Raw genomic sequence first — 19370 nt, 5'->3', positions numbered from 1 at the left:
AGTGACGCTCTTCAGAGCATGTACAATGCAGAGAAGAGGGGAAAGAGGCAGGTTATGATCAGGCCTTCTTCTAATGTTATCATCAAGTTCCTTATTGTTATGAAAAAACACGGTATGGTGATTTTTGCAGAGCTAGTAGCTATGACTCGGTTACTTGCTTTCATGTATATTGTTTCAAGCGTAATGATGATACTTTGTGTTTCGATTTTTTAGGTTACATCGGCGAGCTTGAGTATGTTGGTGTTAAAGAAGTTTAAGGATGGGCTGCTCGTCTACTTCCTTCCAGACAGGTTACCTTGATTTCTTGTATATGGTTGCAGTGTTATCTTGACTCCGTTACTTGATTTCTAATATATGTTTCAAGTATAGTGATGTTTGTTCCACTCTGTTTGCTAATAGAATTCAGGTTACATCGACGAGTTTGAATATGTTAATGACTTGACCATTGGTATGGTAAGATTGTTGTTTATGGCCGACTAGCTTAATTTTAGCAAGCACTCTGCATTTCAAGTTAAGTATAGGACAAATTTATGAATTATTTGTGGTTAGGAATTTAAGACGGTTTTCCAACATTAAGAAGACTAGAAAGGTGCTCATTTGTGGATTCAATAAATTTGACCATCTTAATACTATTAAAAGAGAAGTACAAAATTGAAATTTGTATAAAATTTCCAAAAATGCCACTCAATTTGGCATAAAGGAGAGACATTATTGAAATCGTTGGGGGTAATTTTGTCTACGAAAAAACAATTAATAGAGCAGGATCCGCGCGTCTATAAAACCCATCCGAATAGGTAATCGGATCCTCATCATCTCCTTATCCCTAATCTGCATCAAATTTAAATAAGTTAGTGGGTATTTAAAACCCAAAACCATTGTTAACAGATCAGAAGACCAAACACATAGCACATTCAATCTATTTTTAAAACGATTAAAACCCAAACAAATACAGAAATATACTTTCGTTTTTGTTAGTTACGATATTTGAATATATTCATACATTACTGAACATTCCTAAAATCAAAACTATAAATATACGGAATCAATTATTTTTTGCAATCATATCTATTTAATTTGATTAATATACAAAATATTTGCAGTCAAAAATTAATGTTAATCAATATATTCCAAAATTGTTAAACGTTTTCTAAGCAGCCCTAACATTTGTACTTCTCTATAAATAGAGAGTTCAACCATTTTTTGTCTAACTCATCAAACACACAACTCTCTAAAATTACCACAAACCTAGACATGGCTCATGCCTCATGGTTGTATCCTACGCATTCCGTAGAGATGTCAAGCCATAGCAATGGCTTAATCACAAGGTATATTCATAAGATCATCTTTATTCTTAATTCATATTTTAATCTTTATGTTCTACCCGGTACCCGGATCCGGATCGAAGAAGTATTGCTTCACATTCGCTGACCGTGTTGGGTAAGAAGCTGTTGTTCCCTGAACCCGGATCCGGAAGTATTGCTTCACATTCGTCAACTCGGAGCCTGCGGGTATTGAAGCGTTTATAATAGGGAACCATCATCAACAAAACGTGTGGGTTGAGTATGATCTTGCTCATAAAAAGATTGGTTTTGCTAATGACGTCAAGTGTGATCATGCGAGTCAACAACTTCTTGGATCGAGACGACTTTGAATAACTTTTGTTTTTAAAATCTTCCTTATAATTAAAAGAGAAGTACATTTGACCCCAAAAAAAATTAAAAGAGAAAGTACAAATTAGAGAATATCCAAAATTAATGATCTAATTACTCAAGTTGCCACTGAATCATTAACAAATGAGACACTTAATTGAAATCAAGAAGACAAAAATGGCTGAATAACTGAAATCAAGAAGACAAAAATGACTGAATCATTAACAAAGGCAAAATTAGAATTCTAAAAGAATGTAATTTTAATGGGCCGCACATTAAATTTATATATGTGGGTCTATATCGATTCCTATATCATACTAAAACAAATTTGGTAATGATTTGAATAAAACGAAATTAAACTTGACCTGGGGCAAAATAATCTGAAAATAACTATACAATATTATTAATTTCAAGTTATAATAAACATTTTGGCTCTTGCTGTAGCACCGGTTACTACCTAGTATTATAGTATTATTGTTAGTGCATAAGTTAGGTAACAAATTTATACCTAGATACTAAAGATCTGTACGTCTTTACAAATCCGATTATTTCAATTTTAATTATTATTTTTTGAAAATTTTAATATATATATATATATATAATATTATTGTTATTGTAATAATAAGTTTCATCTCACTGTAAAAACACAGTTCCTTAAAATGTCATAAGTTTACTGTTAATATATGTAAATTCACTTCATTCATTCTTCTTCTTTTCTTACGTCCATGCATTTTCGAAGATACTAAAAAGTCAATCTTGAGGTAATGCCAAATACGAAGTCAAGTGTGAAAGCTTAAGATTGGTGTTAAAATGTCGTAAGGTTATAAACCATCAAGAGAGTTTTACGAACGTTACGAAAATGACTTAATAACACGCCTTGACTCAATAAATTACTAACATTCAAAACATTAAGACAACAACGACGCACGCAAGGCTCGTGAGCAGACCAAACACGCGGCGAGACATCGCTGGGAGATGTTTCATTTCAGGCAATGGGCTAATAAATCGGATAAACGTACGCGCGAGGCGGTGAGATCACGTGGTCTATGTGTGGACGGTGAGTAACACGCAATATTGAAGTGCGTGAAGGGAAGACTAAATACTCTCCGCAGAATCTGCCGACTAAAAAAAATTGTAGGACCCGAACATATCTGCTAACCGGACCTTAATTTGAGTCCCACACCCACTTCGGCGACTTATCCAATGCAACCAGTAGGTTTTTTTTTTGGGTCCGTATCATAGAAAAGGAACTATCTCATAATTAGAAAAAGAATTTGTAGTATTAAAAGTTCATGAAATAAAGATGGGATTGACTTTAAGGTTTTGTTAACAACGAAAGGTTGGACAAAAATATACATTATAACACCGTTAGATATATATTATCAAGTAGTTACACAAAACAAATCTTTGTAATAATAAGGATCCGGTGATCTATTCCCATATATTGGACTGCATTTTGTGGTATATAAAAATATATACTTATATGAAAGTAATTTATAGATAAACTAGACCGAACCATAAGCCCACTCTACCAAGAAGATTTAAAAAGTAGGAACAAAACAGATGAGAAGAGAAGACGCGCCTGGTGGACGGCGAAGGCACACGTGCTACCCACCTGACACTCATGCCATCATCCCCCATCTACACGATACTCGAAGATTGGACTCATGATGCTACCACTCTACTTTCCAATTTCTTTATTTCTTTTTAAATTTCCTAATTTACTACAGTCATTTCTTCTTTTGAACTTTTTTTGTTCTCTTCTTTTCACGATTCTATAATGAAAAAGACAGCTTAATAATGATCTTTTCAATTTTCACGTCTAATTTATAAACAAACCCCCCATGAATGAAACCAGTATAATGAAAAAAAACATTAATGAAAACGACAACTACTTTTTGTATCATGATGATCTGAATTTTTGTACTCCCCTCTGTAAACTAATTTGTTTGACGTTGACAGACCATATAAATGTTCGATTTTGTTTCTTGGTTTCATTTTTCACAGCCATTTAATGGACTCATATCTACTACCTATTTGATACATCAACTAACCATCATGTCATTTTATAACATCAACCAAAAAAAAAGAAGAAGGAGATATTTGATTAATAATTACATCTACATAATTAGAGGAACCCATAGTCTATAGAGAAACTAAAAACAAAAAGAGATTTCTAAAAACATGTCCTTTTTACTTAGCCAAAAATATAGGACACTATTTTTTCTACTAAACACAAAAAGATCAAAACATTAATTATTTTCCGGGAACGTTAAAGAACATATTACGAACAAAAACGAAAAAAATCTAGACGTCCACAACCGGTGGAGCTAGGTTAAGATCCAGGTTTAGTTCTCTTCTCGGTTCAACTTTCACGGTTTCTCGAATACCAATACTCAACTCGATATTAACCGGATCAAATCGAACCGGATAAGCCCGAGAAAGCTCCGCTCTCAACGCAGCAGCTCTTGACGGATCAAAGAAGAACCCGGCTGCAGCGTAACCGCCGACGACTTTACGTTCCCTTTGACATGCAAACGGGAATCTCTGACGCGTCATCTCACGCGCCGCCGTACGGTTGACGTAAGAACCGTTTTCTCTTCCGTCGTTAACCATAGTAGTACTAGCAGAAGACTCGCCGGGAAGAGGGAAATTAGTCTTCGCTTTCGAGCCGCGAAACTCTCTTGCGGCAGTGTCGTAAGCTCTAGCGGCTTCTTCCGCCGTGTCGAACGTACCGAGCCAAACACGTGTTTTCTTACCCGGGTCACGGATCTCCGCCGCGTATCTTCCCCACGGACGCTTCCTCACACCTCTGAAATGTACTTCCTTCCTCGTCGTCAACGTTATCTTCGCGGCGGCGTTACTACAACCATTCACCTGTTTTGGAGCCATTGCTACTACAGAAGAGAGATGTGTTCTTTGTTTATTATATAAAGAAGTGACGTTGTGTTTTAGTTTATAAAGAGAAAGGATTTAGAGAGAAAGAGAGAGAGAGAGGAGAGAGAGGGTCAACGAGGGTTTGACTGAAAAGCGCCGCCCAAAAAACAGACAATGTGAGAGGTTTTTAATGTTTCTTTTTTGTTGTGACGGCTTTTTGCCTTAACGTCCCATTACTGCGGCGTGACTTTGCGTAATTTTGATTGCTTTACTTCACGCTCTCCTTCATTAGTGTACGTGACTCCCACGCTCTTCTCTCAAGGCATTTACATTACCTAATAGAGATTTTGCAAGCCTTTGTTAATTATGCACCAGTCACCACTCGCCACTCACCAATATGAATAGTGTGTTTAGCAGTTTAGATAATAGCAATAATATTCTATGTGATTTCCATTTTGTACAGAGATATATTTACATGTAATGTTTTAATTCAAATCTATAGCACGTGATTGGATATGATACAAACATGTCAAACCCTTTAATAAGGCGAACCAAGCATCGTCACAAAATATGCGCCACAATATGTATTCATTACGATATGATATGTAGGCTCTTTCAACTTCATCAAGTGCTAGTTCATAATATTTGAAGACTGTTATTCTTCTTTTCCTTCTATTTCTTTAAGAAGTGAAATTATAAATAAAATTTAATATATTGCTAATATTTTTGGACTTTTTCCTAAAAAAACCTCATACTACAGTAATCAGATTAGCTTGATTATAAATCAAACATTTATTTCATAATCTTATGATTGCAACATTCTCGATAGCGTCTAGCTAAACTAAATCCAAATGCATGCTTATTGTATTTCACTTTTCATCACCATATTAATACTCTTGAAGAATTTTGAATTCTCGATACTCTTTCCTATCATAAAAAACTCTTGTTCCCCCACTTTTTTTTTGCGTTCTAGGACCCTATAAATTAGGCCTGGGAATCCGACCCGAACCGATTTGTCTGAACCGAACCGAACCGAGATTCGGACAAATCGGTTCGGTTATATTTGTTTTTGAATTCCGATCGGAATGATGAAACAAGCTTTATTTGTGTGGTGAATGATGGTGGATGTATGCAATGATGATATATGAATGGAATGATGGATGGGTGTTTCAATTCCCCTTATGCTATTGTAGTACAAGAGGTATCAATCTTAAATGAGTGTTTGTGAACAGATAAGATGTGCATATGAATCTAGGTTAAGTATAGTGTAATGATTGTTTGTCACTAACAATCCTAAGATGGAAATGTAAAGATGCAAAAAGTAAACTACAAGAACCAAGAACTAAATGCAAATGAAACTGAATGATTGAAACTGTAATGAAGCAAGAACAGAAATAGAAACTACTACTAATGAACTAATGCAAGACAATTAATAAACTGAAAGCTAAATGTATGCAACTGGAATGAAACAGGAATGAAACAAGACAATCACAAATCATAAACCAGAGTTCTGGGGATGAACTCGAGCAAGCACTCGACCGAGTGTAGGTCGAGTGAGAGGTCGAGTTGGCTAAATCCGGAAAACAGAGCAACACAACAAAAACAGAGCAATACTAAAACCAATCAAACAACAAGCAAGCTACAAGATTAAGACTTTAAAATCAATAAACAAAGAAGGTTCCTGAGGATGGATTCATGGGAAGAACTAATCATTGTGGTTATCTAACTTGGTCAACAAATCTCAAGCAAACTTTGAGCTAACCTCTAGACATATAAATCTAAGACAAGTTTCTCCCACTCTCATGGTCAAGAAACAATCAAACCTATGCAATTCTAGACTTGTTCTCACACAGTAAAGAATCTACACAAGCAGGCATTAAGCAATACATCTCAAACCAAACAAGACCTCTAATCTCTTAGCAAGCCTAATGGTAAGCTCTAGATCTAGCCTTATCTATGCTTCTTAAACATTGGTGTGATGCTAAGAAGCTTGAAATCAGATCCTAACCTCTCAGTTCAAGATCAGCCTTAAGAACATCTAGCCTAGAAGAGATCTACAACAATCAAGCTTGACCAAATCACATAAACCACAAGATCAATCCTTCCTAACCCATCCTCAAGATCCTAAGAAGACTACTCACAACAAGACATGATGAAACAAATCAAAAACCCAGAAAATATTGAAACTTGCATTATTAGAAAGATAAAACTGAGATCTTCAATATTAATCAAAGGATGAAACTCAAATTCTCAATATTAAGAAAGTTATTGAACCAACAATATTGAAGAATCTAAGAGTTTTCTTAAACAAGTACAAAATCTAATAAAATGCAAAAGGAATAATGCTAAAAAAGGTAAAAACTAGGTTTTTGGGAATATCTAAAAAGCTGGACACTTTGGTGGCTGCAGGTACAAGGTCTTATATAGTGGGGAAGTGGAAGCCCTAAAAATAGAAAAAGTCAAAGCAGTCAACGGCTCGGTCAACTCGACCTGTGCTCGGTCGAGCTAGGGGTCGAGCTGGCTTCTCACGTGCAATCTCCACTCGGTCGAGTCCTCCTCAGCACACGGTCGAGTGTCTGGTCGAGTGTGCGGTCGAGTTGGACTCCGGACCTTGTTGTTTCAGCCTTAACTCCCTTGTTTCCTCCTCAAGATTGCTTCACATCTCTTCTCCATTGCTTCCATGCTCCTTGAGCTCCAAAATCACCTGTTTATGCATGAAAAGATGCAAATGCAATGCAACTAAGCCCTAATGCATGGTTAGTGCTAAAGCTACACAATAATGGCCTAAATGGATAGAAAAAGATGCAAAAGATGTGAATAAACTAAGGGAAAACAAGGTAAAATATATGAACATCAACTGGTTATTCTAAAATTTCAGTTTTGTCATCGGTTCGGTTCGGAGAGACAAAACCGACGGAAACCCGAAATTTAACTTAGGTATATAAACTAAACACAGGTTTATTTCGTTAGTTCCTAATCTAAACCTAATCGATCTTCCTCTTAGAAGCGACAAAGAATGAGAATTTCGAGTTTATGATCTGATCCTGTGTTTTCTTGTTCCGATCAACCTTCTGTTTAATCGTCAGTGAAAGTTCTTCTAGTGGAAACCATTAAACTTCTGAGTTCGATTCCTTTCTCCAATAGGTTTTCTATTTTATTTTTTTTCCTCTTTTTTTTCCTTCCAATTCGATTATGATGGGATCTATGTTGGTGTTATTTCGCCGCCACCACCACTGTTAATTTACCATCGCTTCCACATCAATTAGCGCCGTAGCCATCATCGTTCACCATCCTCCACCGTAACCATCATCGTTCACCATCCTCCGCCGTAGGTCAAGCCACCGTCAAAGAGAATGAGAATTACAAATGGAAAGTTATGAAACACACCGTTTCATAAAATTTGCTGGTCAATTATTTTTTGGGCTTGGCCCAACTATTTAGTTAAAATTAATAACATTTGGCCCAACTTTTTAATTAAAATAGTAACCGAAATAACCGAATCCTCCGAACCGAAATAATTGTAACCGAATCGATCCGAACCGATCTATTAGTCGGCTAGTTTCGGTAGAATTTTCAATTTCCGAATTACCCAATAACTGAAAAAACCGACCCGATTTACCTGAAAAAACCGAATTCGCAGGCCTACTATAAATAATCCTCAAAAATAGCCACAATCGTTATCATTGCAACATTGGTACGATAGCCGTCATATACATGCAAAAGAATTCATTGAACTAGACAAAGTGAATGACATCTATAATGTATGTAAAGAGTATAAATTTTACCGATTAATAAAATTGCGAGTGCACACACTCAACACAATAATATTTTAGGGATCGAATTGACAAAGAACAAGTCAAGTACATGAATGATTATATAGATTAAATTAGAATAAGAAATGAGTCACATGGACTCAAGAAGTTTTTGAAGGAAATAAAACAAATAAGATAAAGTAGGAATATACAAGAAATCATAGAACTTAAGAAAATCATCATGTAGATATAAATACAAGTAAATTTAATTTAATTATGAGAATGATAATTCTTGAACTTAAATTAATGTTATAAAATTATTCTACTATCGTAGCAATCATATATATAAAAGTAAGATTTCACCCTCTCTTCCTTAGTCAATTGAATAATTTTTAAAAATTAATATTTGTTTTTAATTAAACCTAAAATGCAACACATTTAATCATATATATATATATATTAATGCATACTTTAATTCTACTATTTACTACTAAATTGTGACCGAAACTACATAAATTGTGAATTGATTTTTTTTCTCCATTCATTTTCAATTAAACACACTATCAATTATAATTATAATTTCTCTAATTTAATTATTTTAGAAATTTTACTTCCATCACTTCTTTTCTTATAGATAATCATTCTCACATCCTCCTCCACTATATCTCAAGTCCTAGATATTTTCTTTGTTTTTTTTATAATGTTCTTGCATGGGTTGAAAACTCAATTAAGATATCACTGTAAAAGTTTGATTACTTTTTTGTTTTCTAATATATATTATACGTTTTGTTTTTTTCTTTACGAAGGCTTGCATCTTATATGTTTTTGAGTGTGGGGAATATGGCCACCGGATAGAGCTTTGTTTTATGTACTTCTTCCTTTCTTCTTTGTTTCTTATATTATTTTGATTTAAAATACATATCTATTCTAATATGTTTAATAAAATAATGATAACTATAATAATATTTTGGTGTGAACCATCTCACAACAAGGGAATCAAGCTAAAAAAATCATCCTCATTCTTTACTTTAGATATTTGATTAGTTCTTACATATTCATGTATATTTATTTATATTTAAAAATATGCAATGTTCTCAAGAAACAAAGTTTTGTAATATAATTATCAAATCATTTTTTTCTTAACTCTCTCTTACCTATAATGAAATTGTAATACGTTTACTTTTAAAATACTTATCTTTAATTTTCTAATTTAATTCAAATATATACTTAAAGGATTTTTCTATGTAAAAATATTTTGATAATTTATTTTCTATCTAGCTTTTACTACAAGGGTGAAAAATTATAACTATATATTATTTTCTATCTATCTTTAACTACAAGGATGAAAAATTATAACTAAACCTAGCAATATAACTCAAATTAAGGGGAATATAAAAAAAAAATTAAAAATGGGAATTTTATTTTAAAGCTTTGATTGCACTTTATATGATTTTATAAGAAATATTGTATAATTTATTTTTTAATTATTCAACACTTTAGGTTATGTGTTAGTTTATATGAACAACTTATATTAAATATTTAATTTTCATAGTAATTTTTTCTTATCATTAATAATATTTTTTTACCTCTAATTAATGCTCAAAAATACTAATGAAATTTATTATCAAAGTTGAACAATAAAAAAAACAAATAAATTCATGAGATATGTATGTATGATTATATTTAAATAAGTTATATATTTGATATTGTATGATTGGAATAAATAAAAGTGTAAAAGAAGGTTAATGATATTTAAATTTATTTGTTATGTTTTTTTTCTAATTATCAAATTAATTTAAATTAATTTACCTAGTCTATTATACAACAACCCGCACATATATGCAAGATATTACCTAATAATTATCTATGAAAGAGATTACTCTTTTGGTTTGTTTCAAGCAGTTGTAACAAGCATTAAAATCCTAATTCAATCAATTCAGAAAACCTAATAACATCAGTTGTTGGTTGGCTAATAAAGCTTTTTCCATCTAATAATGCATGCGTCGTCGATTGAAATCGACTATAGAACTATAGTCAAACTGGCATAATTCAACTAATATCATGAAGAATAACATAAGTTTATTTAAACATCTCCGTTGGAATCTCAAAACTCTATGATAGACACACACAACTAATTTGGGATCATGAGTTTGTTTAGGGAATCCCAAAGGGTTTTTGAGATATATATATGGTGTTTCAACATAGATTCTACATCTTGGAACCAAGCCAATTTTGGAGCTGCTTTGTGATAATGGAACCAACCAGCAAAAAGCATTAAGGCTGCGAAGACCAATGCACCAATTGCGGTACAATAAAGTTGTAATTCACTAGTTATTCCGGATGCTCGCCAAATCTGAAAAAAGCCAGAGGTTATTTGTATTCCTCGGAAGCCTCCGCCCACATCTCCATTCAGGATTTCTTGACCCACTATTGGCCAAACCACCTGAGCACTAGGTCCAATGTGAGTAGGATCACTCAGCCATGCTTCATAATTGGAAAAACGAGCACCATGGAAATACATGCCACTCAGCCAAAGAAAGATGATAGAGAGTTGGCCGAAATGGGCACTAAATACTTTTCGAGAGATTTCCTCCAAATCACTGGTATGACTATCAAAATCGTGAGCATCAGCATGTAGGTTCCAGATCCAAGTGGTAGTATCAGGTCCCTTAGCTATTGTTCTTGAGAAATGACCGGGTTTAGCCCATTCCTCGAAAGAAGTTTTTATGGGATCCCTATCTACCAAAATTTTGACTTCTGGTTCCGGCGAACGAATAATCATTGAGTCCTCCTCTTTCCGGACAACACATACAAAGAAACCCGCCAACAGTCACTCAAGTAATTAGTGAACCGATGATAGATATTTAGAATTTTTTTTCTTTCTCTTCTATCTGCCATCTATTCATCTATTTTCTTTAGTTATTCACTAGAGCAATTATGATCTGGAAGTCGATCTGGGGCAAGTGTTCGGATCTATTATGACATATCCATAGGGTGCTCAACGGACCCTTTTTTATAATTAAAAAAAGTTTTCGGGCCTTTACATTGGTACCCAAAGAGCTTTTTTTATAACCTAATCAAGTGTATTCATATTTATTTCAATTATTAAGTTCCGAAATGTAGCCTATTTTTTTTATAGAGAATATTATCCTATTTCAATAAACGCTTATTAGTCATTACTAAGAAACAGTCTAGTATTGATATTTAGTAATTTTCAAATATCTTTTATTGGTTTTAATAGTCGAAAAGAAAAAATAGAAAAAACTAGATATATAGATATTCTCATATTCATGTACTACTTACCCCTAGAGACTACCAGATGAAATAGAACGATTTGAGAAAAGGATATAATGAAAATTTTTTCTTTGATTGGTTCTTCTGATAGAAAAAAGGATCCGTTTTATTTGACCGAGAGGGCCAAGAAACTAAAAAACGATTAATTATAAAAATAAATATATAGAAAAAAAAAAAGAAACAAAGGGAAAGTTCTTATTCGAAGCGCCTCGTGATCGTCAACCAATTCTGTGCTTCAATATAATTACCAGGAGTAAGCGTTATAGCCTGTTTCCAATACTCAGCGGCTTGAGCGAACCAAGCCTCCGCCATTTCAGAATCTCCTTGTTGAATGGCCTGTTCTCCACGGTCGGAATAGGCGGGTCAATTCCCTCCCTGAGAACCGTACTTGAGAGTTTCCTACCTCATACGGCTCGACAACCAACTCTTTTGTTTTGGTGTACCAGTTTTTTAACTTTAACCTACTTTGAACTTTATATCTAATTGAATGTCTAATTGAATGTCTAATTGAATGAGATTTCTTATAGATATTTTGTTTTTCTTGGATTAAACAAAAGAGAGTAATTACATGAGTTTCAAACTTTCATTTTGATTTAATTAATATATTAATTAATATAATAAGTTTTATCTTTTCTCCTACCTTCAGAAAAAAAGGCATGTCCACTGTTATTAGATATTAGAATTTTCTGAAAGGTAACTATCCCGCTTTCATATAAAAATTTATATAGAATCTTTGAAAAAGACTTTTTCATACTTCATAAAAAAGAAAAAGACTTACTGTCTTTAGGATCTGATGCTACACCGCTGCTCAATACCTTAGGGGATCCACTCTATTACATAAGTAGATTCCTAAGATTTATATCATATTATGATATAAATAAACAGCTCTTGTTGTATCGGTCCAAAACCTTAACCTTTCCAATTGATCTTTACGGTGCTTCCTCTATCAATTAAATCTTTTTTTATCCATAGAAGAAAGTATTTAGGCATATCTAGTCTTCACTTCATATTTCGATCAATGAAGTTTATTTATTTGCTACAGCTGATAAAAAATCGTTTTGGACGACGCGCTTATGTAGAAAGCCCTTTTTTGTGTTTCTAGTATTTCATTGACTAGTTGTTCGTTCTTTTTTTCTATAGTGGAGATAGTCGCACGTAATGACAGATCACAGCCATATTATTAAAAGCTTGTGGTAAAAAGGGGTTTCGTTCTAATGCCCGAAAATAATATTCTAAAGCTTTGGTATGTTCCCCATTACTTGTGTGGATAAGGCCTATATTATAGAGTATATAACTTCGATCATAGGGGTCAATTTCTAGTCGCATAGCTTCGTAATAATTCTGTAATGCTTCCGCATAATTTCCTTCAGATTGAGCCGACATCCGTTACGGTCGTCATTCGCTTTAACGAATTCTCCGTTTCAGAACCGTATGTGAGACTTTCATCTCATACGGCTCCTCCTTTAGGTGCATAATGAAAATAATATATGTAAAAATGTGATGTCATTATGAACTAAGCGGGGCTAATGTTTTTACAAGAAATCCCTAGCCAACCTTCTTGCAAAAGATCTTTTCTTACTACCAAGTGGGTTCATGCTAGATAAAAATAAAAAAGGAAACTCTCAAAATTTCTTTGTTCTCAACGCCCCTAAATTTCCAGGAATGAGTCACTTCAACAGTCTTAAATGGTTATACGGGTATCCAAAGTACGAACGAGATGGATGTTTATTGTTCCAACCATTTTAATTTAATTAGTCCCAATCCCAAAGAAGAAGAAGAAAGGGAATCATTTTGAAGAAAGTTTTTGTGTTGTTGATTTCTCGGCGTAGTGCTTCTTCCCCTATGCCTCCTATTCGTATATTGTATTAGTGTAGTAGGATTGATCTGTAATACGGGAACCATAGGTAAAAACCTTTTGCTCAATACTTTCACAATTGAAGCATCTAAGGCTGCATTAATCGTGGATACATGACAGAAGGGATTGTTTTTTATATTATAAACTTCACCTTCAAAAGCGTAGATTTTTTTTCAATACTTGTTTTTCTTTCTATTCCAATCCAAATCGGCGAGAAAAAAAAGAATAATAATGATAATCAAATCGCACCATCTCTGTAATAAGTAAAAGCCTCTTTTTCTCCGGAAGTTGTCGGAATGACTCGTAATAAGATATCGGCTACAATTGTAAAGGTTTTATCAATAAAATTTCCATTTATACGCGATCTTGGCATAGGTAGTAATCCATTCTCTAACTCTTTTTATTTCCTTTACCTTTTCTTTTGTGAGAAAATTTTCTCACAAACAAAGGAATTGTATAGTACGAACTAACATAAAAGCGGACTCATAAAAAAACACCTTCTATCTACTTCCAATTTTTCCGAGGTATCTATTAACCATAATCTAAAAAACGATGAATAACTCGCTATTCACCCAGATACTCAGTCATAATCCTGATGTCGGAGAGATGGCCGAGTGGTTGAAGGCGTAACATTGGAACTGTTATGTAGACTTTTGTTTACCGAGGGTTCGAATCCCTCTCTTTCCTTACTTTCAACTAATTCACCAATCTTACGTGATTGACCACAATGTATCAAATCCAATAAAAAAGAATAGATATAAAATCTACCTTGTTTTGATTTTGAAATAGATTCTCTACTCCTAATTTCTTTCATATGGAAAATGCTGGGAAGAGCAAACAAGGGATCCAAATCCCCCTACCAATCTATGATACATGAATAGGAAAAAGATTCCTCGACAAAATCCCTTACCTTGTGCCTTTTTATTTTTAACGGCAAAGGGGAGTTGTCCGAACTCTTGTTTTTAGTAATTTTTTTTTTACTTAAGTTAGGTTTATTAAGTCTGTCGAGAGTAATATTCTACGACAAGCAATTCATTTATTTTCAAACCGACGCATTTCCTATCTATTATTTGATTGACTAACCCTTCATATTGGAATGTGTGAAGAGTCAGATGGTTTGGCAATTCTTCAGGGGCAGATGAATCAAGAAGATTTTGAACCAAAGTTCTAGAGTTTTGTTCATCCTTCACTGTAATAATATCTCGGGGTTTGCAGCGATAACTTGGTATATCAACTATACGGCCATTAACTAAAATATGTCCATGGTTAACTAATTGGCGCGCTTGAGGAATAGTCAAAGCCATACCCAATCGAAAAAGGATGTTATCCAAACGCATTTCAAGTAATTGTAGTAAAACTTGACCTGTTGACCCCTTGGCTTTTCCGGCGATACGCACATATTTAAGTAATTGGCGTTCTGTAAGACCATAATGAAAACGCAATTTTTGTTTTTCTTCTAAACGAATACGATATTGAGATTTTTTTACGGGGCGTGATTGGTTTCTAAGATCGCTTCCTGCCTTAGGCCTTTTACTAGTTAGTCCCGGTAAAGCCCCCAGACGTCGTATTTTTTTAAAACGAGGCCCTCGGTAACGTGACATAAAGACTCCTTTTTTTATTGAAATTGTACAAAACTAAATAAAATTAAAACTGAACTAAATGATAATGATAAATGACGTGAAATACACTCCAATAAACTATTGGAATACAAAGAGTAAGAAGATATATTCTCTCAATATACAGATTTTTTTTATTGTATATACAATATATATAAATCAAATAAATCACAAAAATTTTCCTTTATTTTCTTGATTTATTTTGCAAAGATCGAACTCTTTTACCCAATATATATTCCTATATGGAAGTTTATATGACATAATATAAATGGAGTGGTAACTCTTGGAAAAAGGTCCAAGAAGTCTTTTCAATCTTCTTTGATTTTGAAAGTACATTAAAAATCATGTAAAAAAACGAAAAAATATGGAAAAGCCGGCTATCGGAATCGAACCGATGACCATCGCATTACAAATGCGATGCTCTAACCTCTGAGCTAAGCGGGCTCAAATAAAATTGAGCATGCATACAAATTCACTAAACTACTAGATCATATCAATTAACTATTCTATATAATATTTTATAATATTTTTCCTTATCTATTTAGAATTAATCATATTCTATATATTCTAGAACAGAATATAGCTCAAATAAATAGTGACTATCATTAAATAAATAAAACATAACCTTACCTTAATTAATAGAATATAGCAGTATATTGACTTTCAAATTTTAATTTCATTAGTTTCTAAATAAGAAAATCTTAATTAGATCAGAAATCTTTTTTTTTTTTTTCTATCTATTCTATCTATTTCTATCTATTATCTATATAGTATAGAATTATTAGAATTTTAAATTTACGAAGTAGACTTCTCATTTTTTTCCATTGTACATTGTACAATTCTATATATATATATATATAATTATAAAAATAACTGAACTGCGGCCAATCAGCTTATGCTCTGTTTTATACAAGATAGTCTCCAAGGTGATCCTCTCTCACCCTTCTTATTCATTTTATGTGCGGAGGCGTTGGTTCATATAATGAATAAAGCAGAACTGGAAGGTCGGATAACAGGGATGAAGCTTACCCCCGATTGTCCTTCAGTCCAACATTTGCTTTTCGCTGACGATAGTTTCTTCTTATGCAAAGCCACACTTCCTGAATGTGCAAACTTTCTGGATTGTTTAAAGGTATATGGTGAAGCTTCAGGACAGGAAATCAACTTTCAGATATCCTCAATCACTTATGGCAAGAAGATTGACCCATATATGCGGCGTTTGATTGGGCTTTTCACTGGTATAGAGCAAGAAGGAGGGGATGGGAAATACTTGGGGTTACCCGAGTGTTTCAGTGGCTCTAAACTGGACCTCCTTAACTACATCACTGACAGATTGAGATCGAGACTTAGCGGATGGTATGAGAAAACATTATCTTTGGGAGGTAAGGAAGTGTTGTTAAAAGCAGTGGCATTGGCGTTACCAGTTTATGCTATGTCTTGCTTTCGATTGACTAAGCATCAATGCAAACAACTTACCAGTGCTATGGCTAAGTTTTGGTGGAATGAGAGTGAGGATAAACACAAGATGCACTGGGTCTCATGGGAGAAAATGTGTCAAGCTAAACACCGTGGAGGCTTAGGATTTCGGGATATAGGACGTTTCAATCAGGCACTTCTGGTGAAGCAAGCTTGGCGTCTTCTTGATTCCCCAGAATCACTGTTAGCTAGAGTCTATAAGTCTAAATATTTTGCGGAAAAAGGTTTTCTTGAGGCGAAGATTGGATATCGTCCATCATACGCTTGGTGAAGCATCTTGTTTGGAAGAGAACTACTAGAGAGGGGTCTTATGAGGTAAGTTGGGGATGGTAAGAACACTTGTGTTTGGTTGGATAAGTGGGTTATGGATGATATGCCTCGACGACCTTTTAACAGAGAGATGACAATTGATTTAAACTTGAGAGTGTCTTCTCTTATAACTCCCTCTGGGGTGTGGAATGATAGGTTACTACAAGAAATGTTTCCACCATGTGATGTTACTCGCATCAAATCCTTCCCCCCAGAACAGAGCCTTCAAGACTGCAGTATATGGGCCTTTACGAGAGATGGAAGATACTCTGTTAAGAGTGGTCATTGGCTGCTAGTGAAAGAAGAGGAGCGCATCAATCCAATCCCAGAGGAAGAAGTTAGCCTAAACATTCTAAAACTGAGGATTTGGAGCGTTTTTACAGAGCCAAAGATACGGATGTTCTTATGGAGAGCCTTGTCTGGAGCGTTAGCAGTGGCAGAGTGTTTGCGGACTCATGGCTTACAGGTTAACCCGCTTTTCCAGGAATGTCATATGGAGGAGGAGACAATCTCTCATGTACTTTTTGAGTGTGTTTTAGCAAAGGATGTATGGTCTGCAGTTCCGGTTACATTACCCCAAGATGGTTTCTCAGGCTCTATTGCGGAGAATATCACTCACATTTTGGACCAGATGGATAGGTCCTCAATCCCAGAGCATGTTAGGAACTTGATTCCTTGGATTCTTTGGGGTATATGGAAAGCTAGAAATGCAGCCATTTTTGCGGGTAGAGACCATGATCACAATATTCTCATCGCTTCAGCATTTGCAGACTCGAAGGAATGGATAAAACAACAACACTTGTTGTCTCAGTTGTTGATGTTTCCAGGTACTGCGGCCATGGTTTCAGCTCACCGTTGGGTTAAGCCAGCTCCAGGTATACTGAAATGTAATATTTATTCGACGTGGTTGACTGATACATATCACTGTGGTGGTGCGTGGATATTACGGGATCATTTGGGGAATGTTAGATATCATGCTAGGGATGCCTTTCCCCCAAGAACAAATTGTATATCGGCTGAACTATCCTGCATCTTGTGGTGCTTGCAAAGTCTACATGCGTTGCATATCTCCTCATGTGAGCTGTGGACAGACTGTCAGTCAGCATTAGCAGCGATAGAGACGCCTTTAGAATGGCCTAAATATCTCTCATAGGTGGAGAAGATAATTAGAGTAGTCCGGGTGATGGGGGGAGTATCCTTTAAACTCTCGTCACCGAAAGCCAACTCGTTGGCTAGGGAGATTGTTTCTAGTGTTACACGAGATGGGCGGCTAAGGTCCTATTTAGCGTTAGGCGGTCCGGCCTGGCTACATGATCGAATCATGGAAGAACAGAGAGAGTAGATGGATTTCTTTTACCCTGATTTATTCCTTCTCTACATGTTATTGCATCATTTTGTTTCCTTATGTCTGACACTTTTTCTTCAATACAAATCAGAGTTAAAAAAAAAGAACAAACTTTGAATCAACCTTTAAACCATAAAATCTTGTAAAAAACTGCCTAATCATATTCATGTACAAAAGAGGCAGTGCCCTAGGTTGAGAAAAATGTAAAATTTACATATTCAGAACCGATCGGTGCAGCAGCAAAATCGATATTTCCAGTCGTCTTCGGTACCTACTAGTTCATTTCTTCACTTGACACATTTTCTTCCATTTCACGTCCATAATACATTCTTTCACTCCATCAGACTCAAAAACCTAGAAATACAGAAAGTATCGAAAACGACAAATTCTTGATAAATAGACTCTAGACTCGACATGAAAACAACTCTAAAAACAGTTAAAAATATGACTTAACAATGTATTTTATTTTGAGTCTAAAATGTTTAACAGTAATGTTTTCAAGAAAAAACAAAATTCAAAAATAAATTGAGTCTAGTAGCATTAGCTTTCATATAATTTTTTTTAAAGAAATCATATAACTTTGCACATTCATTTTGTTTTTAAGATTGGGTCTAGTAGCATTTAGATTGCATTTGCATATTGATGATTAGAATCAGCTCCGGCTCTAGGCATGTGCGGTGCCATAGCACAGGGTCTGCTCACTTTTTTTTTTGTCTTTTTTTACTGAATAAAATATGGTCCAAAAAAATTTACTTCTAAAGAACCATGAGAAAAGGGTTTTTTTTTTTTTTTCAGCTCAGGGACATTAATTTTGTTAAGTCGGGCCTGATTAGAATATCTTGAGAAGCTTAAACTTAGGATTGAATTGAATCCCCTAATCACATTTATTTGTTACTTGAACATCTAAAAAAAATGAAAAATCAACAAATGTTTGGAACTTTGCATCTTAAAAAAAAAATTCCTACTTTTGTGAAACTTTCATATTCGTTGAAGCATCTCTATTAATTTGAGCTTAATTTGAATATACTCTCCTCTCTTAGGAAGCTTAAGGGTTCTCATGTTTAGACAAACATGACCATCCTCACCTTTGATTTGTAAATCCATATAGGATTTGAAAATTTATATATGATTTTTTTTTTTTTAGTGACACCTGTCATCTTTTTTTTTTTTTTTTTTTTTTTTTTTTTTTTTTTTTTT

General features: G+C 34.3%; 1 protein-coding gene, 1 non-coding gene and 1 pseudogene across 2 annotated transcripts; all 3 read right to left on the bottom strand.

The window, feature by feature from the left end:
- LOC104771578 (ethylene-responsive transcription factor 9-like) lies at positions 3737-4679 on the bottom strand. The gene has a single exon (XM_010496123.2). The coding sequence runs from the start codon at positions 4539-4541 to the stop codon at positions 3957-3959; it is 585 nt and encodes a 194-aa protein (XP_010494425.1). The 5' UTR covers positions 4542-4679; the 3' UTR covers positions 3737-3956.
- On the bottom strand, positions 10665-15777 carry LOC109131440 (annotated as a pseudogene).
- On the bottom strand, positions 15415-15487 carry TRNAT-UGU. The gene has a single exon. It is a non-coding gene; the product is annotated as a tRNA-Thr (tRNA).

Source organism: Camelina sativa, chromosome 20 (assembly GCF_000633955.1).
Source record: "Camelina sativa cultivar DH55 chromosome 20, Cs, whole genome shotgun sequence".
In the NCBI taxonomy this organism is placed as follows: domain Eukaryota; kingdom Viridiplantae; phylum Streptophyta; class Magnoliopsida; order Brassicales; family Brassicaceae; genus Camelina; species Camelina sativa.
The sequence above is the reverse complement of the archived record's forward strand: the minus strand, read 5'-3'. Positions and strand labels throughout refer to the sequence as shown.